The 25,405-nt window shown below is 39.7% G+C and overlaps 2 protein-coding genes, 1 long non-coding RNA gene and 2 other non-coding genes across 12 annotated transcripts in view; 1 reads left to right on the top strand and 4 right to left on the bottom strand.

Annotated features, from left to right (window-relative positions):
• The window catches only part of MSH4 (mutS homolog 4), a 30,686-nt gene extending 21,155 nt beyond the window's left edge, over positions 1-9,531 (bottom strand). For 4 of the 6 annotated variants that reach the window (XR_011142693.1, XR_011142692.1, XM_068953570.1 and 1 more), the window contains exons 1-4: positions 9,258-9,531; positions 7,763-7,924; positions 2,887-3,050; positions 1,110-1,220 (exon numbers count right to left, since the gene is read on the bottom strand). Coding sequence is in view for 4 of the 6 variants with exons in the window: in XM_068953570.1 (XP_068809671.1) it covers positions 1,110-1,220; positions 2,887-3,050; positions 7,763-7,924; positions 9,258-9,531 (711 nt within the window). In the remaining 2 variants the exon portion in view is untranslated. The other 2 variants (XM_009673619.2, XM_068953571.1) reach the window with 2 other exon arrangements.
• LOC138068078 (uncharacterized) lies at positions 9,292-11,585 on the top strand. 2 transcript variants are annotated; one of them, XR_011142695.1, is made up of 2 exons: positions 9,292-9,920; positions 10,517-11,585. It is a non-coding gene; the product is annotated as an uncharacterized lncRNA (long non-coding RNA). The 2 variants fall into 2 exon arrangements; XR_011142694.1 differs by having other exon boundaries at positions 9,784-9,920; positions 10,019-11,585.
• Positions 10,393-25,185, bottom strand: RABGGTB (Rab geranylgeranyltransferase subunit beta). Of its 2 annotated transcripts, none has more exons than XM_068953579.1 (9): positions 25,112-25,185; positions 23,741-23,848; positions 22,412-22,609; positions 19,992-20,097; positions 18,425-18,477; positions 18,195-18,305; positions 16,346-16,471; positions 15,388-15,537; positions 10,393-13,462 (listed from the first exon to the last, which is right to left on the bottom strand). In XM_068953579.1, the coding sequence occupies exons 3-9, from the start codon at positions 22,598-22,600 to the stop codon at positions 13,322-13,324; spliced, it is 876 nt and encodes a 291-aa protein (XP_068809680.1). In that variant the 5' UTR covers positions 22,601-22,609; positions 23,741-23,848; positions 25,112-25,185; the 3' UTR covers positions 10,393-13,321. The 2 variants fall into 2 exon arrangements, with proteins under 2 accessions (XP_068809680.1, XP_068809679.1); XM_068953578.1 differs by lacking the exon at positions 25,112-25,185 and adding an exon at positions 24,514-24,603.
• On the bottom strand, positions 21,401-21,485 carry LOC138068095 (small nucleolar RNA SNORD45). The gene has a single exon (XR_011142719.1). It is a non-coding gene; the product is annotated as a small nucleolar RNA SNORD45 (small nucleolar RNA).
• LOC138068097 (small nucleolar RNA SNORD45) lies at positions 23,491-23,573 on the bottom strand. The gene has a single exon (XR_011142721.1). It is a non-coding gene; the product is annotated as a small nucleolar RNA SNORD45 (small nucleolar RNA).
• Positions 25,186-25,405: the final 220 nt, after the last annotated feature.

Here is a 25,405-nt window from a genome sequence, read left to right as displayed (position 1 = left end):
TTTAAAATGTTATGGAGAATTTTTCATCAAATAAGACTTATTTTTCTAGGGGTATGTATTTCCAAGAAAAATCTATCAACTGATTCAGCAGTCTGCCCTGTAGAAATATTTGATGACTTGTCTCACGCTAATATGCTAGAGCAGAGTCCTGCCAGGCCTGCTTACATACTTCCTGTGCAAACCACACTATTGTTACGGATCTTTGTTGCTCTCTGCTAGTTAGTACAGATGAAAAGGTTTATACTACTTTTCTGAGTGAATTAACATAGGCTTTTCCTTGGCTATTTCTTTTTCCTCTCAAGGAAAAAATCATCCCAAAAATCCAAGTTTTTAAGTTTAATCCTGGATTCAGTTAAAATTAATGACTTCTAAGGGAGAGTTGTTTTCAAGCTAGCACAGACGGTGACATAGGAACTGTAGTTTCTGCTTTCCCACGTTTAAGACCAAGGAATCATTATCAAGCTGTTAATGGCAAATAGGGAATAGAGATATACAGGTTAATGTAACTGCATCTGTGTGATGCGTGAGTGATTTATGCAAGAAAAAGCAGGGAGAGATTAGGAAGTAGAACAGGTTGCACGTGAAGAAGCTATGAACAGTAGAGACACGCAAGCAAGCCGGAATGTAATACAGTCTTTCAAAAGTTCTGAGGCTTAATACTCATAAATTACGTATACTTAATTTGGCTCATCCTTTTTCATCCTGCGAGTGCTCTTTTTCCTATTCTGTGACACATTATTCCCAGCTATTTTTCAGGCTGAGGGAACTAAAAAGGAGCAAAGAAAAATGGCTTTTTTTTTTTTTTTTAAATCGTTGACTCTTTCCTAGGTTCAGTACTGTCCAAATTACTTCGATGCCGCAAAATCAAAAGTTTCTGCTTTAATCAGAAAACAGTTTATCGCTGTAATTTTCAGGATCTGTTCTAAAGGTTTAAGGGCTGCGTTTGGATTATCCTTTACCACGGTAAAAATAGGCCTGAAAACCACAGGAAATGCACAAAAACTGACTGCATTTGAAGTTTCAGAAGTTGTGGAATACTCTCAAATGAACAATTGCATTACAGTGATCAAAAGGAACTCTAAAACATGGAATAAAATTTAACAGCTTACCTTGAAATGTTCTGTTATCAGACTGAACAATTTTGTTGTGTTCCCTGCATCACAAGCAGTATTTGACATTATTATTTCTAGTGGTGTTAAAATCCTGAGTTTAGTGATAACCTGAATTAAAAAAATGCCAAATCATTCAGTAAAAATCCATATATACATCAAGGGTTTTTTTAGACTATAATATCAGCTATAAAAAAATTACAGAATCCCTGTATTTTTAAATCACAGTTTCAATATTGTAAACAAAGATCAAACCTTCTGCTACCTTGCATATTCATGAACTAAACATACAAACAAATATATAAAAATAAGAAAAAAGAAACTAAATTTTGTTGGCGTTATCTTTTCCCTGTATTTAAACACAAAAACTATGCTAATCTTTCAAAGCAAGAGATAAATACCCAAAATTATATTTCATGGATGATGGCACAGGAGGCAGAGAGAGGAGAAAACGAGGAGGGGTGAGATAGAGAAGCAGCAGGGGAGAGTGTGAGTGGCTAAAATAGTGAATCAGCAAATCAGTTTGGGAAACACAAATTTCATGACACATTGGTACAATTCTTAACCCTTGAGACTAGAACAGGGGAGACTCCAGACTATAAACACCTGTACTACTTACTAAGAAGCAGCCTTTTACTCTTAGTAATAATGTAATCGTTATCAAAACAAATTTAAAAATCAGTAACCAGTTTTCAGAAAATTAAGTTTCCTTACAGAATTATAGTCTTATCATTCCTTTGTTTACACGGGACAATATATATATATATTTTTTCATTCTAGTCATAAGGAAGTTGCAGTCTTCAATCGGGGATTTTCAGTTTTTTCAGTTTCAAACTTTTAAGGCGATTCTTATTTAAGTTGCCACACTATCATCTGAATGCCTACATCTTTCTCAGGCATCCCCTTTTTTAATTTGCACATCTCATTTCATATTACAGTACTGTGTATGATGGGAGTAATTCATGTAGCTGCCAGGTTCAATATGAGTGTGTGTGTGCTCAGACCAAGATAAGCTTTAAGATAACTAATGGTCATAAAAGTGCCTTTATATAACACATTTAATTCAACAGATTTGGTTGTTGTTCATATTCTAAGACATATCTACTTATTCTACTAAATAAACGCAGTGTTTATTCCTTTGAATACTGCAGTGCCACTACGATTACAAGCTACGTTATTTTCTGACCTGTAACTACAACAAAGCTGTTAAGTAAGCCATTGTATTACTGCTGATGTTGCATAGCCAGAGAAATTACTCTCCCAGTTATTTCTAGAATATGCAGTACTGGTAGGAAGAACGCTGCGTTGTAAACTGAGGGAATTTAATTTGGAAGTCACTGAGAAGGAACACTGATGCAACCACACAAAGCCAATCGTACAGTCACCTTAAAAAAGTAACTGCATTTATGTAGTTGTGTTCTCAGAGTTGTTCTACCCAATAAAAAATATTCGCAAGTTGTATTACCATTTATTCCCCAACGCTCTTCAAAACAAGGCATCCCACACCCACGTAGTTTAAACACGCTATTCTCATGTTTTCTTTTGCAAAGCACTCTTTCCTCTTAACTCTTTTAAAATCTGATGCACGGTATAGAAAATAGTAGCCTTTTAAACATTTTCACTATTGTACATTTTCTGCAACTCATAACTTTCTCCTTTGAGAAATTTCTCCCAAGAACTAAAAATTTAATTTCCAAGTACTCATAAGCTTTTTCAGAAAAGAAAACCAGAGTAATCTGCCTGTGAAGTATACAGCAATTTATGTATGGAAAAATACCTTGGCATAAGTTGTATTGTCTGCAAACTGTGATAAAATCACCTCAGGATTTTTTAAGTCAATGCTGGCCATTCCTACTTCACCTCTGGCAAGCCCTCTCCCTTCTACTACAGCTACAATAACTGATGCAACGGTATGAGAAGAGACTGCAGATGAGGACGTAACTGTAAAACAGTTGCATACATTCAGTTAAGATTCAGTTCTTTATGCTCACAGAACGGTACTTTTGACGGTCCGTTTGAAACAGGCCTTTATATCCCCCATACCCACAGAAAACCAGACCAAACCTCCCAAACTTAGTTAAAAAATTCAAAATCCAGGTTGTTAAACTCCTTGTTTACTGTACCATATAGACAGCAAGGCACGCTTTCAAAAGTATGAACATTGTACTCTTACATTAAAATAAGGATTGAATGCATCATCTAAGATGATCAGAATTAATTATATTTCTGTAACAGGTACAAATACACTTTATGAGTCATCGTTTCTGTAGTAAATAAAAATGAATAAGAGGTGTAGCCCTTACTAAACATTTGTCATTTTAAATTCAAAATGGACCACAGCTATTACTGCTAGTTAAAAATCAGATGTATTAATTACAGAGATACTGTAATTTAAATTTCCATTAAAAGTGCAACTCTGATTAAGATGGTTTAGTTTTCACCAAGTTAGGGAAACAAATTCGTTGCATTTCATCTGATTGCATGCTAAAATTATAGAAAGATTCTGAAATATATACACATATATACATACATACACATACACACACACACAACATACTTGAGACCAAATCTTTTGAACTTCGGTTTGGTGATGATTTCTTGTTTTTATTTATTTCTAATACCGTGAAATAAGTTTGGCTCAAAATTCCCCAAATATCATCACAAACTCAGCTAATCTCATCCTCTCCCTCAAATATCCAGCTATCTCTCCAAGATACCCCTTACAAAGATTATCATACAGCTCCTTAACATTTAATGACTTCCTTTTGAACACCCTAAACCTTATTTTCTTACGCTGTCTTTTTTTTCCCATTTAGATAAAGCTGTCGATGCTGCTGCTCCGGCAGCTTGCCCAATATTGCACAGGAAATCACCTTCAGGATCGGAATACAGACCTCCTGATGTTCGTACCTGAACTGAACTCTGTCGAGCAATGATGCCTGATCAGATGTCATTCACATCCAAATAGCTACTTTGAAGGGGTAGAGGGGGCACCCAAAATAATTCTGGAATTAGAGTAATGGCAAAAGTTTATGCACGTTACGGTGCTCTAACAAGCAGTGGCTGAATTGGCAGATTGAGTGTAGTGAGGTAATTAGGTCCTCAGCTATTGCTGCTTGTAGGATAGCTGATAGGGGCTGAAGTACAACGCTTTCCTTCATCTCACTCCTCCCACGCCATCTCACACAGCACTGAATTTTAAATAGCACTGCTTTAAAAAGCTACATCTCTTCTAGCATTATCATTTCTACGCTTGTAACCGGAGCAGCGAGCCAGTACGGACAGTTTCAGAGGTGAACTATCATCTGCAATCAGAACCGGGGGATACAGTTGGACAAAATGACCTGACCCTGCCGGGTTCTTCCCTGACTTCCCGATGGGTATCTGCCATCACAGAACCGTGCAACAACAGTCCTAGCAAATAGCATGCCGCTCCCCACATATAACGTTATGCTCTGTTGTTATTTGAGAAGCACTGTTGTAAAGTTACAGCACTTCCTAAATAAGGCATTCAACTAAAATGAAAAACAGGGGTGATGCACTTTTTCTTTGGTGGCCTGAACGTAGGAAATATGAGTTTTGGATGATTATTTCCTTTAAACCATGAAAGGCAAACAAAAAATGTATACAGGGCTTCTTTTATTGTCTCTTGACTATTTTTGTTCCATATTCTGGTGCTGCAGCCTCCAAATTCTACCGGAGAAATTGTGAATGGTTTTTTTGCTGAGAAACCTGAGACCAAAGACTTTGAGACTATGCTACGCAAAGGAGAAAAGAGATGCTGTAAAAATAACAAGGTAGCCATACGTATTCATATGTGAATTTCTATTAAGATCAAATGCAGAAAACAATCATCTCTTCATTTCACTGAAGTAGCTAATAAGAAACAGAAAGAAAGAATATTTTGCATACTAAAATGTAACTGGCTGAGCCATACTGAAATAATTATGATATTATGAAAAGCAGCTGCTACATATACATTGGCATAACTTCTCAGACAAACCAGGGAAAGCGTTCGTGATCTGAAACACCTTAACGTTCAGACGGAGGCCAAATTAAAACCTTGTAATAACAGAGTTGAACAGATTCTTGACTTAAAAATCCTTCTGGAATTCATGTAAATGTTCAGAAATGACTCCGTTATTAAATGACTTCAAAGTCTTAAGTATTCAAAATAAGACAAAAAAAATACTTGCACATAAAGAAAGGCATGCTGTATTTACACTTTTAAGAACATCTGAACAGCATATTGGATTTTGACAGCATAGACATATTTACTGGTAGAGTAAGCAATTTGGAAGAAGAACAATAATCATGGGGAAACCCCAGAACTCTTGAAGAGTCTGTGTGCTTTAGTTTATTTGCTAGAAAAGATGCCTTGCTGCTTTTGTGGCACCAACTAATGTTTGTATCAATCTTTTTATCAAACGTTACATCTTCACCTATCTCTTTTTCAAGTCAGCACTTGATTGTTTCCCCTTCTACCTTACTATCTTCCTCTTACGTATTTATCAGAGATGCTACACCAATTGTTTAAAAATAAACATCACTATAATTAAATTAGATAGCATTTTGTTAAATAGCAGCATTTTATACACATAATGCATTTCAATTGCCAAGTTTCCAAAATCTTGAAAAACTAAGTCCTCAAACTGCCAGTGAACAGCAGTCGGCGTGACGTGTGGTGGGAGCCAATCAATATATTGTTGTAGTGTGTAGTAAAATGTTCTAGGACACGATTTATCTAAGACAAAACTGGGCATAAAATAACTAAAATTCATCTTCTTGATGAATTCTACAATATGTCTATCACAGTCTTATTTGAATACAAACTTGCATTCTGCAAGACTAAAAACCTCTACCTGCTTTGTGGTAATTATTTATATTCTTTTCTACCATTACACTTCCTTATTCTTCAGAGAATTTGCTCTCAGAAAGCAACAGAATCTGGGAGTATTCTCAGAACAGAATGATCCTGCTCCAAAGCTACAATACACTAACCGGTCATTTTCCTCTGGGTATACTCAATTTGTACCCTGAGACTCAAAACTAATCCTGCCAAGAATCTCAAAGAGCAAGATCAGAGTCAGAGCTGAGAGTTTATCTAACACCTGAAGATTAAAGGTTGCTTTGTTTGAGCGACTTGAGTTGCTCAAACACTTCAGCTTCATCTGAGGCCTGCTGAAAAAAATAATTGTTTTTCTGCATGTTCTACTCGGGACGCTCGATGGTTTTCCCCATGATCAGTACCTGACCGTACTACCACTCTTCTTTTAACAGCAGCTAAAAGTAATTGTAGGTGCAGATAATAATGAATATTTTAAATTAAGTACAGTAATTACACCACAAACGTTACTTAGAAGATGGTTGTTTTTTCAGTTTGTGCCACACTCTAAATAAAAAAAAAAAAAAAACCATAACGACTGATCAATATTCTTCCAAACACGATACCCTGGATATGCTCTCTTCAACAAAACAGAACAATGAAAGATTGACCAAAGAACATCACATATAATACCACAAGTATAAATACACAAACATATACATGCGCATGTGCGCGCACACACATACAAGTAAAATCAGATGAGACAAAAGACGTGATTTTGTTTCATTCTTAGACTGTGTTAGGACTAGAGAAACCTGCTCTGTGGGTTTCAAGGTCATGGTCATTCTGATCTCTCTGAGCAGTCACCAAGAAAACAGTGGATCCTAACAGCTGTAGGAAGTGACATACTTCCTGTTACTCAAATTTTGCAATAAAAAAAGATGACCAAGATTCAATTCAGTACCAAGTGGCAACCCAATTCTTAGTCTTACCAGGAACAGATAAATGGTGGTTTTAAAGCAATTTCTTCATAATTCACTTGGTTTAGGTCACAAAAGGTTTAACTGACACAGGTAAATCAGACTGTGAAAGGACTCTGAGTCCCATTACTTCTACACTACCAGACCATACAGATGTACGGCCATCCTTACCCTGTAATACAACTTTGTCCATAAGAAGCGCTGCAAAATGTCCACCCATGAAATATTGTGTAAATGCTCTTCTACAGAGCTACTGTTCTACATCTTCAAGATTAAAAAAAAAAAAACAAAAAACATGCTGTCCTATTAGTTCTCCATATGCCTGCTATCAGCTACCTTCAACAACACAGAAGTGCTTCTCTTCAAAGACTGCAATAGAAAATGCATAAAATTTACATCAAGAACCTTGAAAATTACATCATGATATCTGACGCACAGCACGTTACAGGCCTAAAAAGAAACCCTGGCAAATTAGGAAATATGGTGCCTATACGTAATTTGGGCTCTTCAGTTTAAGTCACGACAGAACCCTGCATGTCCACAAATGGACAATTCGAGGAAAAAATATGAATTCTAACTACATCAATGATTTCCATAAGAACACAAAATAACTGATGAGACTGCAGTGCCGAGATGTATCTATTCAGCATCTGAAATAATATTTTTCCCTAAAGCGTGCATCTTTCATCGGCAGGCATCCTAAGCAGTACAATTAACAATAAACATTATGCTTTGTGTTTTGAAAATACTCAATATCTCACTGTATCATGCTTAAAAATACAGTGCAGGTAAGAAAACAACGTTAGAGATGTAACTAAGACGATTTCCTGTAAGAACGTCAATTTTACCTGAGTATTCCATAAGAGGGGTATGACTTCTGCAAACAGATCTAGTAGAAGAGAGGGGCGTTTTTCCTACACATGTGCTATTCAAGCCCTGCGCAGAAGAACTTGTCAAGTTCACCGAGCTAGCATTTTCTGCACAAGAACTTTTGTCTCCAGCATAGGATTCTGAGGAAAAACAAGCAAACAAACAAAGCTCAGCTTTTGAGAACAGATACATTAAATTGTATAATTTAATTGCAAAAAAAAGAGACCTGAGTGTTTTTATTTAGAAAGCAATACATGAAAACACACCTTAGAAAACTTTTCTTCCCTTATTAAAAGATAAAATTTCCAAATACTAAACTTTAATATCATTCTGTAAAAGCTCTCTAAAGAACCACAAGCATAAAGGGAAGTAAGAATCCTTCTGTTCTGAAAACCAGCCTGTATCAATAGGTCATTTTCCGTAACGACATAACTGGAATGGCCATGAAAACCCTTGTTTAGGTTGCTGAACTGAAACAATATGATAGAAGTCAGTTTACAGTGCATAACTTCATATTCGAATGAATTCTACATCTGTGAAAGAACGCTGTAGAGTCTGCTCTGTCTTGCGTTCATCAGTTTTAAAATCTGTACCTGAAACTGCACAACGTGTTTACAAACATTTCAAAGTTTGGAAAGGTCACAGTAAGTTTTTTTTTTTTTAAATGCTGGGCACTGTTTTTAAAAAAGACAATAAAAGGAAACAAGAGCCATGCTCAAAAGCTCCTCCACTCAGAACGAGCGATGAACACATCCATCTAGAAATACTTGTTTGGTGTTGATTTGTTTAGGATTCATGACTGATCATGTTATCTATTATCCAAAAACATGTATTCCCAATCTATGCATAACGGGGATGTTTTTACTTCAGAATGCATTTTAGCAAGTGATAAAAACATACTCCGTTCTTTTTATGGTAGCGCCATTGAGAAAATGCAATTTAAACCATTTTCTCCTGCCGACCAAGACGGAGACTACGCTAGTAGGCTCAAGCCAGGCTGGTGAACGCATACAGGAGCTGTTAAGGAGATTCTCTCCCCAGAAGGGAGGCAGCAGACTGGCGTAAAAGAGGCTTTACGTAAAGAAAGGAAAGTACTAGTGCTATTATAGGAATGCTAGAGGTGCTATAACGCGTATCAAGGATAACAGTGCTTAAAACAATTTTAAGTCAAGTCCAGGCCGGGAAAAAACCCTACTACCAACTGGAAAAAGCTCAGGCCCCCCTCTAGTAAAGCAAAGACTTTGCCGCAAAGCAAACCACTTTACTGACCCAGGAAGGAACTAGGTACTGCTATAGGAAATAAAGAGGTGAGGTAACGAAAACAGTAAGATGTAACAGAGGTCGAGAACACCTGTATCCCGACAAACTGAAGGAAAAACAAGAGACGTCTTCCGCCCGACCCCACGAGAAGGGGCAGACGGAGAAAAAGGCGGAACAACGGCGCGGATGGAGGCGGGCAACGCCTCTGCCCACCTCCGGTTCCCGGGAGCGGCCGCTCCGCCCCGCTGCCGCGGGCGGCCGGGCTGGGGGCGAGGCCGCCCTCGCGGGAGCCGCCCCGCCTCACCCCGTCGCCGGAAGAGGCGCCGGCGCTGCCCGGGGTCTGCAGCAGCCCGAGGGCATAGCGGGGCGTCTGCTCCGCCCGCCCGCCCAGCCCCGACGCGGAAGAGCAGCGGCCCGTATAGGAGCCGGAGGCGGCCGAGCTGTCCGCCCGCCCGGCTGCCCGCGCCTCGCTGCTTCCGCTAGACATCGCATCGCCGCGCCGCCCGCAGCCACCTAAGATGGCGGCAAACGCGGCCGGCCCGCCGCGCACGCGCAGGTCGCGGGCGGCCGCACCCCGCCCCTCCCGCCCGCCGGTGGGGAAGGCGGCGGCGGCCCGACCTCGAAGCGCTCCCCCGCCGCCCCGGGCGAGGCGCTGAGCTGCCTCCTCCCGCTGGAGAGCGAGGGAGCGGGCCGTGACTCAGCGCGGACCGGGACTGGCCCTCGCCGCCAACACCAACTCCGCTGCGAGCTCACGGGCCGCCTTCGGCCGGATGGTGGCCGCTACACGCCGTCAGCTTGCTCGCAAACCCGCTCCTGCAGTCCCACAGAAAAGCCCCTCATGTCCACAGTCGTCACCCCTACCGCACTGCTCCTCAGGTAAGCTGCTCTAGCAGATTCCCTTTTCCCCCCCCATATTTAATCCAGATAGCACATTCCTCCAGAAAGCGTGTTGTTTCATCCGTCTTTGAACCTAGGAGCCGCATTTTAGGTCCATCAGAGCCAAGAACTGACCAACAGGCGTACCCATATCTGTATATGGGTGTCTATATATGAAAAATAAATAAATTTAACAAAGCTTGTATAACAAAAAATCATAATGCTGCAGTTACTAATACAGCTACAAGTGATACAGGAGTAAATGTAGTTGCTGAGCATGCAACAAGTTACCTTTAAATTATGCAAATACAGATGGAATAAAATGGTGCCACGAACACAAAGAAACAGACTGCATGTTCTAAGGACAGCACAGCATTTGAGCAACATCTGTCCCACTTTCCTCATCCAACGCAACATGTAGCTACCTGCCCAAGACTTTAGGCACTAGAAGAACCCACAACAAATATGTGCCTTAATATTTAGAGCATACTGTAAGTTTTATTAGCATATATTAATACAACTTAGGGTCTCAATTAAGCAATAAAACACCTCAACTACCCAACATTTGTCTCCTGAACTTAACCTCTGCATTAAAGGTCACGCCAGACTGCCTTTCCTGGGATGGAAGCGTGTGGACAGTTGCAGTTTGATGGATTTCCAGCTTCACAACAAATCCCAGAGCGACCGCAGCCTGCGGCGGCTCCTCAGCCGACCAGCCAACAGCATTGCCCCAGAGCTCCCAGTTCAGAACAGGGACGCGTCCTCAGAACTGAGGACCATCAGTCAGACATAACGTGAAAGACTTCAAACATCTCAAATTCTTCAGTTTCGCTGCAGAGCAAATGATGGAGGAGAGCGGGTGCTGCTTTCGTTTGGTGCCACTGTCTTGAAATTCAAGTCCTTCATTAAAGTTTCCATCTGCATTCAGACTACCGAAGCTGACATTGTAACTTCCTTTTCTCAGACAGGAAAGCGAGCGTATGGCAAGAAACGCAGAAACAAAAGGAATGCTGCTTTCCCCCCTTCTCATATGTCATGAATTGTAAGACTGCCTTTGCCCAACCAGGCTGCCCGAACGTAATCGCAAGGTACATCTTTGGAACAAAGCACAAACCCCCAGACCTGACCACGTTCTTGGAACGTAACTGAAATGCCTCCCCCCCCCCCCCCCAGATTTTAATAAACGTATCTACATACACATCAATTTTATGCCCTTGAATTATTCACTTTTCTTTTGCAAATTCTCACACATCATTTTGCAAAATTTATCACTGGAATTGGGTACTACAATATAGTGCTTAAAACCCATGTACTAAAATAATGTCATGAGCTTTCTGTATAAAGATTGGCATGTAAAAATAAAAGTTATAGAAACATAAGTTTGTGAAAACTTTTAATAAAGGACCTTTAACTGAAGACCTAGAACAACAGATTAATCGCTGCAATGCTGCTAAGTACGTACACTAAGAATCTTATCAAGAAACACATTTAACAAAATAGAGGTAGACGATAGCAATACATTCCGCACCAAAATGAACCTAATCCTTTAATATCTGCATGATGGGCAACAATTTTTCCAGAGATATTTAATAAAGATTATGATTTCATTTGTCTAAGACAAATTATGATGACGCCATCTTACTTTCTACAGTTGTTTTTTTTTTTTAGAAAAAAATGATGTTAACAATGAAAAAATATTGTGAAGTTACTAGTTTGCATACCCATTCACTCTTTTAACCAGTGATTTATAAACAAACCTTAAAAATCACAGCTGACTTAGGCAAAGTAGTTGACCAAATCGCCTTGAGAGAAAACTCCAGTAATATTAATAGGATTTTAACCTACAGTATTCTATGCTGCCATGCAATATCACCCACGTATTAATTCCGAGGATATCTTCATCTATCCTAGACTAGAAATTCTCAAGAGAATTTTGCTATGCCTATACAATAAAGAAAAAGATGGCGAATTCCTAAGTACTGAACAGTGATTCCTTTGACAAAAAAACGTGGCACTTGGCAAGGTAACGTGAAATGAGAAAAAACACTGAAGCTCCTGTTTAGCTTCATGGATAAAGAGAGCTTGAGCAGCGCTCTCTTTCTCTCCCACTCAACACAAAGCCTACTATAACTTTTTTGAAGCCTTGGAAAAAGGAATTAATTCTGCCAGGCCTTGACCAAACAACTCATCAGGCACCTGGACAGTTAACAGTAGTTTTCTGACTCCATTAGAAAGCCTTTAGAGAAATTAAGGCTTAACAAATTTGTTAGAGATGTTTGAGTATTCAAATAGGTGCTCTCTTTGAAACTTGCTACGAGTCCACCAAAAAGTTACATTATCCAGTTCTATCCTTTCCTCCACTAGCATGAATAGGTTGAGTAAAAATAACCAGTCTGCTTTTAAAGCTCTTTTTGAAACAGCTACAGACCTTCTTTAAGCATAAATATAGAGATTATTAAAGGCTTCTCTGCAGCTACCTTCCACTGCGTATTTCAACCGGAACACCATTTAGTCCTCTGCCAGAACGTGTGGGATGTAAAATAAGAGGCACTTCTACGGCTCCAAAGGATAGGAAGAGGACTTCATCCTTCAGAAAACAAGTACTTTCCATAGCTAGTTTTATTCTCAGTTATATCATAATGAAACGCTGGCAATTATTTCCTTCAATGCTATGGCAGCAGGTTTTCAACCCAGCAACAAATTTAGGATCAACACTGTATTCAGCAGTAAATCATTGTCCTACAGAGAAAGATCTCCAGAATGCATAGTGTCAGCAAGTTTCACGATATATATTCAAGACATGTTCTATTTCAAGTATCAGTGAAATTTCATCTAGAGGGACTCCATCAATAAATAAGAACATATTTGTAACTTTTGTTTTCACCGGTATCAGCTACTATCAGCAGAAAAAACTCGCATCTTAGTATATAAAAGTGATGGCAAACATGAACAGAAAGAATTAAATACACAAGTGTGTGACATTAAATGCAGTGGCTTAAGTAGGATTTTTTCATTTTCTTTTAAAGTGCTTAGTGGGATCCACCATCAAAACATGCTTGTATTAAGACAGCTGCTACTACGGTCGATATCACAGGAATACAGAAACTAAGACACTCATACTATCACTGTGACTTACTTAAATATTCAAAAAAATTCCAACGGCCCATATATTTAGATACAGAAATCTTTTATATACAACCTAAGAACATGTTACACTCAGATTATTAGAATAAGCCTGTTCTGCCACAATTTACAAAGTGACAAAGCCCACAGTAAAGCAGTTGCTTTACCACAGTAATGTAAACATATCCAAAAGAAAAATATGCTAACAGTTTCAGGGATGGCTTCCAATCAGTAAAACCAAAGTGAACGGGCACATCAATCTTTTGTCTCTGCAAGGCTTAGCTCACAAGCTCGGGCTGTACATTTATTCTTTGAAGGACATCTTCTGGCATACAAAAGACAGGATTGACGGCCTTAATTTGTTCTTCTCCTAATAAAGAGAGTCCAGCAATTCCAAATAAGGTGTGAAATGGATCCACCTAGGGGAAGAAGAAACATTTTTATGTCCATTTCCAAAAGTCAATCAGCCTTTCATTTGGATGTGACAAAGCTTACGTTTGTTAGTAAAGAGACCTGCAAGTCCCCACAGCTGAACTTTTAGAAGACACGGCAACTGAATAAACTCTCCGTGCTCTTGACTGCCACCACACGTAACTGAAAAGTTTACTTTCCACTGCATACATTTGCAATACTATAATTTGCTCAGAGATGTTTATAAATGGTTTGCTGCTAAGACAATTTTAAACTCCCAATTCAGCAGGAAGCGCTCACGTGTCTCTGTTAACACTTAATGCTAAGCAAAGACAGCCAAAACTATAAAGGCAATTTTGATCATCTGGAAGTACTGCTTCCCTAAATTCTCCTATTGGAACTGTAAGAAAGATTTTCCTCGTACAGACAAACAGGCCTGGAAGGGGCAATGAATGGAGTTCCCAGAGGCAACTAGCGCTATGTCATCCTCCGCTCCTTTCTGTGACACTTCTTAAAAACGACAAAAGAAAAAAAATCTGACAAATTGGAGCTAGTAAGCACAACTACAAAGTTAAGAGTAGTTGCTTGACACCTAAGAAGATATAGAAGTTGTGTTGTAAAGCTGTTCAAAACCTGAAATACAACCTCAATGTCAAATAAAAAAAAAATTTAAAACTAATTAAAAAAAACCAAATAATGGGACTTGTTAGGAATGAGCTTCTATAGAAACAAAACAAAAATCTAAGCTTCAACGATTTTATGGCAGTGCCCAATCCAACAACAGATATAATAGATAAAAATAAGATGAAATGCCTGCTAAAATAATATGCAAAACACCCATAGACGCCTGCATTACATATAGAAGAAAAGCTCTGCAAAGTTACTTTTCTAGCAGAACAGAAATAACTCATACTTAATCTCAAAAGCAGAACAGTATTATTACAACTTTAAAAGTTAAGGCTTTGGACCATTCTGAAAAGGAAAAACTCTCCCTGTAACATTATAGCTCTACTTAGAAATACAAAACCTTTCCGTTTTAAGCACACCAAAGCACTTTTCCAAGTGGCAGATCAGAGGGAAGAGGTTTTTCCCCCTGCCCCCAGAGGGGAAAGAATGCATCAGCTTACAAAGAAACAGAAAGCTCCTTCACTTGTGAATGCATTTGTGGGGAAAGGAAAGACAGACCACACGGAGAGCTGTAACAAAAATAGCTAAGATTTCCCCAACTTTTGGCAAACAAAAGGTCACATATTCTATAGGAATTACACTGAGGTCTCATAATACTTCTAATTTTATCTGACCAGCACCCTTGAAAGGTATGATCTTTGCTTGTCGTTTTATCTGGGTAATCTCCATTGTTTCTGCTTGGAACCAGAGAACAGACCAGCCAGCAATAACTGTTCTCTGAATGGAGGAGAAAATCCATACCACCAGCCTCTTCATAACGCTATCACAAAAGCTTCTACCTCCTCCATCTACTTACTAGTCAAATACACAAACAAAAGCTCGGGTGTAGGGATTCTTACAGTAACTCATGACTCATTTGGATCAGGCAAACGTATTGAAAAGAGTCGAAGGCTGCTTAGCCAGCAGTGGTCTCTAGAAGTTTGCAAATGGGTTTAAAAAAAAGTTAATTTTTTTTAAAGCGGTCTTGAGACAAACAATTCACGTGGTATGCGTTGTTATGGACACCGAACAACAATTGTAAGGAAAGGCAAGTGAGTTAAATGTGAGATCCAGTAGTATAAGTCCAATATATAAAAGATCATGTGCTCCCCAAGAAAATAAACATCCTAAAGCACCTCTACTCTGTTCTTTCTCAGATTCCAACTGCCGGCTCTGCAGCACTGCAAAAAGTTTACATCTGCTTCACAAGTTACACTCAAACGAGAAACATAATTGGAAATTTCAACTTCAGTTAAGGGTTATTTACCATATCTCCTGGTCTGTCAGCAAATCCTCCAGTCTCCTCATCCTGGCAAGCCAAAATAAAACAGCGCAGTTTCTCTCTGTCAATCCAATGTAATCTACCAATCATTTTCAGAGATGCTAGCACCCACCATGAATAACATACATCAGGTAACTGGTAAACAGAGAAGCAGAATATTATTTTTGTTTTAAACATGATGCTGCAAATTTTATCAGCGTTTCTGCATACTATCTTCTGTGCTATCATAATAGGGTCGCAGAGAAACAACGTTTAGAGTTTCTCTGGAGTAAAAGAGAAGAAAGCTCCTGGATGCAGTCTCTTTTTAGATAACCTTTTCCTTTCTTCAACAAGAAGCAGAAACATAAGAATCTGATCTTGAGAACAGCTTTCACCTTCTGTGGGAGAGGCTAAAAATCCACAGCATCATTTTCAGGATTAAGGACAAAGACTCGTATCAACTAGCACTCAAATGATTAGCCACAATCAGTTTTCTGGAAAAAAATTATTGGCTGGTTACCTATTTGCCAGTGGAAATTATTCCACATCACCAAATTTCCTCCTGTGACATGAAACACTATTATACCCAGGACTGACATCCAGTAAGAATAATTTTTCTACGACTCCTACAGAAGAGATCATTCCTCATGTCAGAAAATATTCAAGTCCTCATTTAACATGATTACATGGCTCAAGTCGTCAGCAAGACATACTTCAGTACGCGCACTTTCCTAACTGAAGCCTCAAACTAAGAAGAGCTAAAGAATAGCTAAAGATAGCTAAAGAATGCTAAAGAATGGTGTTAGTTGCAAAATGAAGAACCAAGAAAAGGCTCGAATTCTATGAATACTCTGTAAACTTTATGAAGTAGTTCTGACTTTTCCACAAATTCTTCAACTTTAGAAAAAAATAATCTCTATTGAGCTTTGAAAACAAAACAAAACAAAAAGAAGTCACCAAATACCTTCTCGGGTCGTCCGTTGAGACCTCCAGAAGGCAACTGTCGTTCACAAAGCCACCAGCCCAGCAAGTCAACGTTTATTTGATGCAACTGGTCTGTTATAGCCAGAAATCCTGTGCAACAATAGATCTAAAATTACAGACATAAATTTTTGTGTATTTAAAGGCTAAATATAGTTTAGCAGACTAAATGCAGGAAAACGTCAAAGCAGGAATCCAGTCCTGCAAACACAATATGAAATAAGCACACATTTCACCTTTTAGTTCCAAGAAGTTCTATGTTCCACTGGAAAAGTCTATTCACCTTACAGTAACTTTTCTAAAAGTGCCAGTTACGCAATGTAATTATCGAACAGTTAACATTTTACTAATATATTCCATGAGTGTACGGTTTGGAAAGAGTCCTAGAAGACCAAGCAGATCAACAGGTTTTTCTCTTAGAAACATACATGCTCTCAAGCCAGAGTACTCAACCTCCTTCCTGCAGTCTGGATATTTTATTAACATTCCTCACAATCCCATGTACATCTACTGTCACATCAGGCTTTCTTTCACTATGGCATGTAAATAATATATGCGTACTGATAAATCCCTTTCTACTTTTCCTTGGAAATAACCTACTCAAGAACATTGCAAAATAAATGTGATATTCCTGGAAAACTTCAGAACTACAGCAGAGGCAAAGTAGTTGCTCTTTACAGCGCTTTAAAGCATACGCACAAGAGATCTGGCCCTCCCAGGAAGTGCCAACTGCAGAGTGGGTTCAGCCACTAAATCTGACGTACTTGGATACCAGAACATGGTCCAGCCACTTAGAGCATATGGGGAACACTACTGTAGATAAAACTTGTAAGGTAAGGAACAAACACCAGCTTTACAATTCTTTTTCCTCAATAAAAAGGAATAAATGAAAAAAAAGTTTTCCTCAATAAAATAACTCTGGTATTTTCATGTGCTCAGGTGAATCCTGGCTAGGACACTGCTCAGCATAAGCATCAACATATTGTGTTAAAGTCCATTTCTATTCACAGATTCAGATTAAGTGCAATAGTTCTTTCCAGGGAAAAAATTAAAACTGGGAACTGTTCGTTATATGTAAATTTTCTACTGAAAGAAGTCACTGAGAGTCTCTTGAGAGCTACCTTAATTTGTTCCAATTATACTACTGCTTTCTCTTTTCAGCTAGATTTTATTGACCACTTTTTGTAATTCGCTGTCACTACAGCGATACTCTTTAGTAACTACAAGAAAACATGAAAAGTTCCCATGCCTGAGCTAGCCATCTCAAGACTTGCTTTCCTCAACAAATTAAGCCAGCCATCTCTGCAATTTATCAGATTATAAGATTCAGTTTCCCGTTTTTAGTTCAGTTCATCAGCTGATATCAAACACATTGTACAACTGACCTCTGCATTTCATCAATTTCATCAGCATCTGTGCACGCATGAGCTTAGAGCTGCAAAAACCGAGTTTGAGTGAACATAAATGGACAAGATCTATCACTTGATGGCAATTTCTTCATTAACATCCATTTCAAATTCTCTAAAAATCTTCATGCTATTCTGACATCGATATTTGAAGATTATTCAGATTATATTTGTAGGACTCCAAAAGAGTCTTACAGCTTTTTACCTTACGATTTGCCCCCACCCCAGACTCTCACCTGCCATGCCTCTCCCTAAACTCATCACCCCTATCTGCCTATTTGTTTATTGTAACTAAGGGACTAGAACCAGGCATTTGGGTAACGAGAAAGGTACTTCAACGAGCATCACTGACAGATGTTGGAAACATTCCTAAGTAGCATGTGATGCTTGATAATTTAAAACATTTCCATATAAAGAAAAACTCACCTGTCCTGCATGTGATTCAGAACCTGGCCTACAACCAAATCCTCCGTCAAAGTTCATACAGGACAAAACAAATTCTACTGCTTTCCCCACATCAACAGCGTCCAGTTTTCCCTGCAAGTCAGAGAAGCATCTAATGCATTTTACATTCTGTCAAGCTGATTAAATACTGCAGCTTCAGCAATACCAGTGAGAAGATTCTGTACTTGTGCAAATGATGATTTGGGACTTACCAGAAGTGCAAGAGTTGCGGCAGCACAGAAGGAGAACCTCGTATCTATTTCTCCTATCGGGGAGCAGGAGGAGGAAGCAATGAAATACAGATTATTTTTATTAATAATAAATATATATTTACACCACCATTGAAAATTTGGAACAAAATGTTAAAATACTAGGCTTTACACTGAAAAAAAATAAGCAAAGTAAACATGCCCCAGGACTGTTAGGTTATATCCTCAATAATTTAAAGAGCCCATGTCACAACTCAAGTGATCTGCATAAAAAAGTGAATAACTCAGCAGCAGCTTGTATTTAGTCAGATACCTATCCAAATCAATTCAACTACTGCTAAGTTACGAGTAGCTATTTAATTTTAAAGCTTATAATGTAGTGCCCTACTGGACAATTGCAGAGCACTGGATTCTCAAAAAATGCTGCAACACAACTCTTTATCCCCCTTAAACATTTAAGATTCTCTCTGATATCTGAGCAGAAGTAGAAACCATTTTTGAAAGGCTGACTAGAGTTGCAAGTGTTCTTTTGCATACCTATACCTCAAAGCTAAACCAAGGAAAGCTATACCTGCAACAGAACAACTGCTCGACTGCTCAGTATATCCATACCAGTATACTTCTCCTAATACATACTTCAAACAATACTTGAAGTATGCAACATTTAAAATTGCACCCAACCACAAACATTGAACCAATGAAAGGTCTTTCAAACTGATGCAAGTCTATTCTTCTTAAGAAATCCACAAACGTAACAGATAAAATAAACATGCACTTGTGCTCTGCCCTACTTCAGCCACAACATTTTTTCAGTTGTGCTGTACCTGGACTTCAAAAACAACATTAATCCATTGCGCATTCAGCAAATTTCTTCCGATACTTTAACACAATGGATGCAGCAAATTATGAACACTTCTAGCTCCCACCATTTTAACACATAGCTAAACAGCCAGCTTTACAGTAGCATAGGTATACTACCATGATCTTGACTTATTTGATTTTACCAGAACAAAAATGAGTGATATGGAATAGGTTTTATTACAACTTAAGGATTTGATGGCAATACATATTTTTAGAGTGACTAAATATGTGCACTACCACTTAAAAATACTGTCTTTGTCCATAAAGAATTTGTTCATGTGCAGAAACAAACAAACAAAAAGAACACTATAATCAGAAGTTGATGAGTACAAAAACAGTTTTTATCTCATTCCTGTACAGGGAAAGATGCTTTTCATAGCCCACACTGATAAAGATCATAACTGATTGCCATTGAATAGCAAACACAAAACATTCCTTTACTGGTACCTCAAAGTACCATGAACTACAAGTGCCAGAAGGTTTTGTTCTTTCAGAGCCAGACAATTTATTTTTAATGTAAGAATGGAACTGAAGTCTAGAATCTTTTAGAAAGCAATGAAACAACTCTGTCCTTCACAAAACCTCCTCTTTACGGAACTCAGGAAATAAGAGTGTTCACATACAATACATAAACAAAAAGACCATCCAAGGGCAGTTTGTAGACTTACACGTCAACCTAGTCACTAGATTTTAAAGATCTAAAAATTACCCCATTTGTCTCCAGCAAATGATCCATCTTCTTTTTGCAAGCTCTGTATATATTCAACAATTTTATTAACATCAACAACATGGAGACTATCATACAAGATAAGAATCTGGAAAAAAAGTCACAGTAACAATCAAAGACTTGCAAGAAAATCAGAAACCTGGATTTACAGAAGACTTCACTTAACTGATTGTGAATACTATTTGATAAGGTTTTATTAAAATTAAATTAAATGCACTACAGCTCATCACTATATCAAAATTTTAAGAAATTCTCAAACAAAAATACAGACAATTTATGAATTCTGAACGCTGCCAAGCTTTATACCGTTTCATCTCCCAACTCTCCTTTCAGATGTATAAGAAGGTTTGTTTGTTTTTATGTTAGTACTATGCAGAATAGCAGAGATTAGATTATGGATGAATTTTGTGATAGGATAACGACATCCTAGGCTTACGTTTATACACATATAAATAACAGCAGTGGACAAACTGCAGATTTAAAGTTGAGCAGCTAATTACTAATACCACTTACAGTCCAAGTCTGCTAATAACAAGGACAGTTTTAAATGGTAAGATTTTTTTAATTTATATTCCAGTTACAAAGATAATGGATAAAAGCAAATTGTGATAATTTAAGTAAAAATAGGAACAATATGACTAGACACAAACTGTACAGTGAATATATTATTGGGGGGAGGGGTGGAAATAAAGGTCAAAGTAGGGAACACAGAGATTCCTGAGCTAGTACTAATTTGAGCCAGTAAACCAATGCCATGTGAACAGCTATCCTGCTCCTGAACCCCAACTGGCTTCATGCCTTTACCTATAACATGTATAATCTGTAAAGAGAGTAATTAAGAATTTCTTATAAATTGCATAACAGAAATAACAGCTGAAGCTAAGGAATACTATAGTGCCAATCTTGGAAAAATTATCAACAACTATGACTTTGAAAACCTAGAGTTGGACTCTTTCAGTTCCAAGCTAAATTTTAAGTCTTACGGAAATGCAAAAAAGAATAACTGAACAAAAGCGTACCCAAGCACATTACTGTTAGTTGTGATCAAAGGAGGATGTGATGTGACCCATTAAATATTCCTGATTCGTAGATAGGACTTTAAACAGTATTTATAAATTAAGAACATGCATGCTGGTTAAGTTGAACACAAACATTTTACATCTGCATTTGCTGACAGTTTTCAGCTTTGACTATCTAGAACTGTAATCAGTTAACACGAAAATATCCCCTAGTAACATCAAGTATAGACCTCTGAACTATACAGCTCTAATACACAAACGTAAAGAACCTCAAACTGTATCCCCTTCTTCACAGATTAAAACTCGTTAAAGGAATTTGATTGTACAGTTTGGAAAGCTCAAAGGCCACAGCCTAAAGGAACTTTAGTTTTCTGGGTCTCAGAGTAATTCTAGAGCTAAAGTGGTGATAAACATCATCTTTAGATCAGATAATACATGCCAACACCCATCACTGACCCAAGAAAGCACCACTCTTCTGGCCTACCTACGGGTTTCCAATCCAACACCTCAAATCCAACACCTCAAATCCAACGTGCTTTCTTCCTCAAACAGGACGTAATCATTTGTAACACCATTTAAATACTTCTTCCCTGAGATGGGATTAGGGATAAATTGTGATGAATCAAGCAATCGTTTAGAAGCATTTAAGCCTTTGGGTATTGCTTTCCACCGTGTTTTGCATAAGAATAAAAGAAAAGGAATTAAAGAAGAACCTAAGAGAAATTAAGAAGTAAGAAGGCATGAAATTACAACTGAAATGGAGAAAGTTATGAGGAAAAATAAGTTTGAGAATAATTCCTTTTCCTCTGGGGAAGACTACACACCAAACAAAATGCCCAAAAGACTGGTACTTTTTTTTTTTTTTTTTTTTACCCTCCCCCCCAGAATGTTTGAAGGATACAATATAAACTAGCTGCTGTAACATTTCTTTTATATATAGGTATACATGCACACGCACACACTGTGTGTGCACGTGTATAAAAGCAAATTTAATTATTTTTTTCTTATTCTGGTCATACAGATCTTTCAGCTCAATGTACCCTAAGAAGAATTTCGAAAATCCAAAGGCAATTGTCTAGAAACTTCCAGTAAAACATGTAGCTAAGAAACATTTCAAGACTGTTACAAAATTTAACCAGCATAGAAACAAAGTCACCATTAAATGAACATTAAAAGCACAAATTCCCACACCTCACCACTTTTTTTAGGAAATGACACAGCTAAATTCTAAAGTTTTGTTCATTAGATTTTTTTTACAGTGTACTGAAATAGTTTTTGCCATTAGTTTCTAATAGTTTAAGTACCCGGTTTGTAAATCTGCAATCATCAAAATCATTTATTTATTACAAACAGTTGTTTCCACCATTACCCTGTTCCATTTACCTGCACAGCACTGAGGGTATACAGAAGATGAGGATCATGACCTGTGCTGGCACTTATACCACCACATTCATGTTGACACGATTTGATGAATGCCAGAATTTCTTCTTTGTTCATTCGGTGCAGCTGTCCCATGAGATCCATTACCGTCAGCCCCCAGTAAACACCACTCATCCTCAAATACTCTGACATACAGTACTCCTAAATAGTACAATATTTTAGTCCTTAATCAGGTAAGCACATCATCAAGTTAGAACAATGAAAATATATTAGTTAATATCTATAAGCAGTTTCTAACATGTCAAGTATTCTCCATTGCACTAACAGCTTAGTGTTTATTAACCACTTATAAATTATATACTGTATGCATGCGTGTATATACACATACAGGTGCATGTGCACACCTATTTCTACACAGTACATTTCCTTGTATTTTCCAGTTTAAAAGTATCAAACTCAACATCAAGTGAAACACATGCAAGTAGTAAGTCACTAATTCAGTTCAGATCACCAGTTATTGTCTTGACTCCCAAACTTCTACTCAACCACCACCCCAACAGGTCTCAAAAACAACAGTGACACTTAATGAATCTTACTGCTAGTGTCAAAACTGCTGCAACCTTAAAGCTTCAGGAAGAAGTGAATTTTCATATACGATATCTTATATATACGCCCACCCCCTGAACTGATCACCTGAACTATCTGCAAAGTACGATTTTCTTCGTGCAGTACTTATAACTCCTATGTTCCAAGGACAGGAAAAACCACCTTAAGCAACAGCGCTTGAGTTCATTGGTGGCCAATAAGGATACCTGCAACATTTTTTCCCCCTCAAACATAAGCAGTTATTCACATTTTTCACCTGCCAGAACTGGAGTCCAATTGTGATTAGCTACACCTGATAACTACATAAAATGGACACTACTTGCAGTGTTTATTAAGCCTAGGAAGCAAGAAGCAGTTCTGAGGTGAGACTCAGTACAGCAGATAAAAGCATGGCATCTTATAAGAGAGCCACAGGAAAATAAACCTATACTCCTTATGCATTCTAGTGGATGAAGAGGCAAAAGTAGTTCATTTCCCAGGTCTCAGAGTAATTCTAGAGCTAAAGTGATAATCTTCAAATTTGTGCTCAGATAATACATGCCAAAACTCATCACAGACCTGGCAAAATGAAGGAAGCCATCTTCCTTTTATACTCCAATTCGGATTGAAGGGCAAGAAGGAATTCACTTGTGAGCACCTATCCAACCCCTAACTTTAAACATGCAAATAACAGTAATTACTGCTATTATTAAAGCCACAGCAGTACTGAAGCAAACTGATACCTACATAATCGTCTTTCTTTGTTCCGTAAGAAGCTATGTAGTCTGCATGTTTCTCCAAAAGCAGTGTGCTTGGGGCATCAGGTTTTATTATAACATCCTTTTGCGGCGTCCCCTTTAAAAAGTACCAACAAAATTTCAGCTGTATTGGGAACTCAAAGAGATTTTTAGTACCTAGGTTTAACTTAGCCAACACTAGTAACGATAACTGAACGGGAGAGGAGGCTTGCTGGCGGTTTTTTGCAGATTTTGAACAGAGGACAAATTTCATCTCACGTTGTCATTTCTCAGTCTGGATAAACCCTTCCCTGGCAAAGGGAACGCAACCCTTCCGTAAGGCCGCGGCCGGCGCCAACGAGCCAGCGGCAGCGGCCACGGCCCGCCGCCTCCCCCGCTCCGCCACATGCGGAGCCGCGCCGCCGACAGCGGGCGGCGCCAGCGCCGCCATGTCGCTACGGCCACCCGCCGAGCCGCGCCGGCTTCCGAGCCCAGCCCAGCCCAGCCCGCCGGGCCCCGAAGGAGCGGCCGGGCCGGGCCCCGAAGGAGCGGCCGGGCCGGGCCCCGAAGGAGCGGCCGGGCCGGGCCCCGAAGGAGCGGCCGGGCCGGACACCCGCCCCGGGCCCCGGGCCGCCCGCCGGGCCGGGCCGCGCCGGGCCGGACACCCGCCCCGGGCCCCGGGCCGCCCGCCGGGCCGGGCCGGGCCGGGCCGGACACCCGCTCCGGGCCCCGAAGGAGCGGCCGGGCCCGGCCGCCTCCCCGCCGCGCGCGGTCGCCACCCACCATCTTCGCCGTCCTCGCCGGAAAGAGCGCGCAGCGGCGGGGCGGGGCAACAAGTAGCGCCCGCCGTGGCTGCCCGCCCCCCGCCTGCCGGGCCCCGCCCCCGCGCCCCGCCCCGCCGGGCCCGGCCCCCGCGCCCCGCCCCGCCCTGGCCCCGCCCCGCCCCCCCGCCCCGCCCTGGCCCCGCCCCGCCCCGCCCCGCCCCCGCGGCGGGATCGGCGCAGCCCGGTCCCGCTCGGGCTTGCGGCAGCCCCGGGTCGTCAGGAAGCAGCGGAAGGAGCAAATTTATCGTAATTTCAACTGTGGGCTTTCTTGCATCACAACAAGCAGGACGGCCACTAAAAATAGCCTCCGCTTCCTTCTGCCACCTCACTTCTATGAAAAAGCAGGTCCAAGAATGTCGCTGCAGAACGGCAGGGGTAACCGTCCTCCTTGCTTTCAAAAAGAAAAACCTTTGCTCCCCAACTACAGCTGTTTGCTGTGATTACGCTATTAATCCTCAGCATAGACCTCTGGCACCCGTGGGGCACAGACCCCTACCGCGCTGGAACACGGTTTTGAGACTATACAAGAACATTTATGTGCAATAATTCTGACTTACACAGAGCGGTCAAAAACGAGGTCGTCTTTGAAATCCCTATCCAGGATGTTGCATTATTGATCTGCCTGCAGGTAAATAAGATGGTAATTTACATGATTATAACAGTTTATTTAAAGGATCATGTTATTGAAGAACATACTAATTCCCCAGATGGCCTACCTGAGAAATAGCATCGCAAAGCTCACACCTGATAACGCTAGTTGTACCATCCTACGCTAAATCCCGATGATGGATGAAAGAGACCACAGTGAAACAAGGAGATTCTGGTGAGAAACTGCAAATTAAGTTGTCCAA

Source organism: Struthio camelus, chromosome 8, assembly GCF_040807025.1.
Source record: "Struthio camelus isolate bStrCam1 chromosome 8, bStrCam1.hap1, whole genome shotgun sequence".
NCBI lineage: Eukaryota > Metazoa > Chordata > Aves > Struthioniformes > Struthionidae > Struthio > Struthio camelus.
The sequence above is the reverse complement of the archived record's forward strand: the minus strand, read 5'-3'. Positions and strand labels throughout refer to the sequence as shown.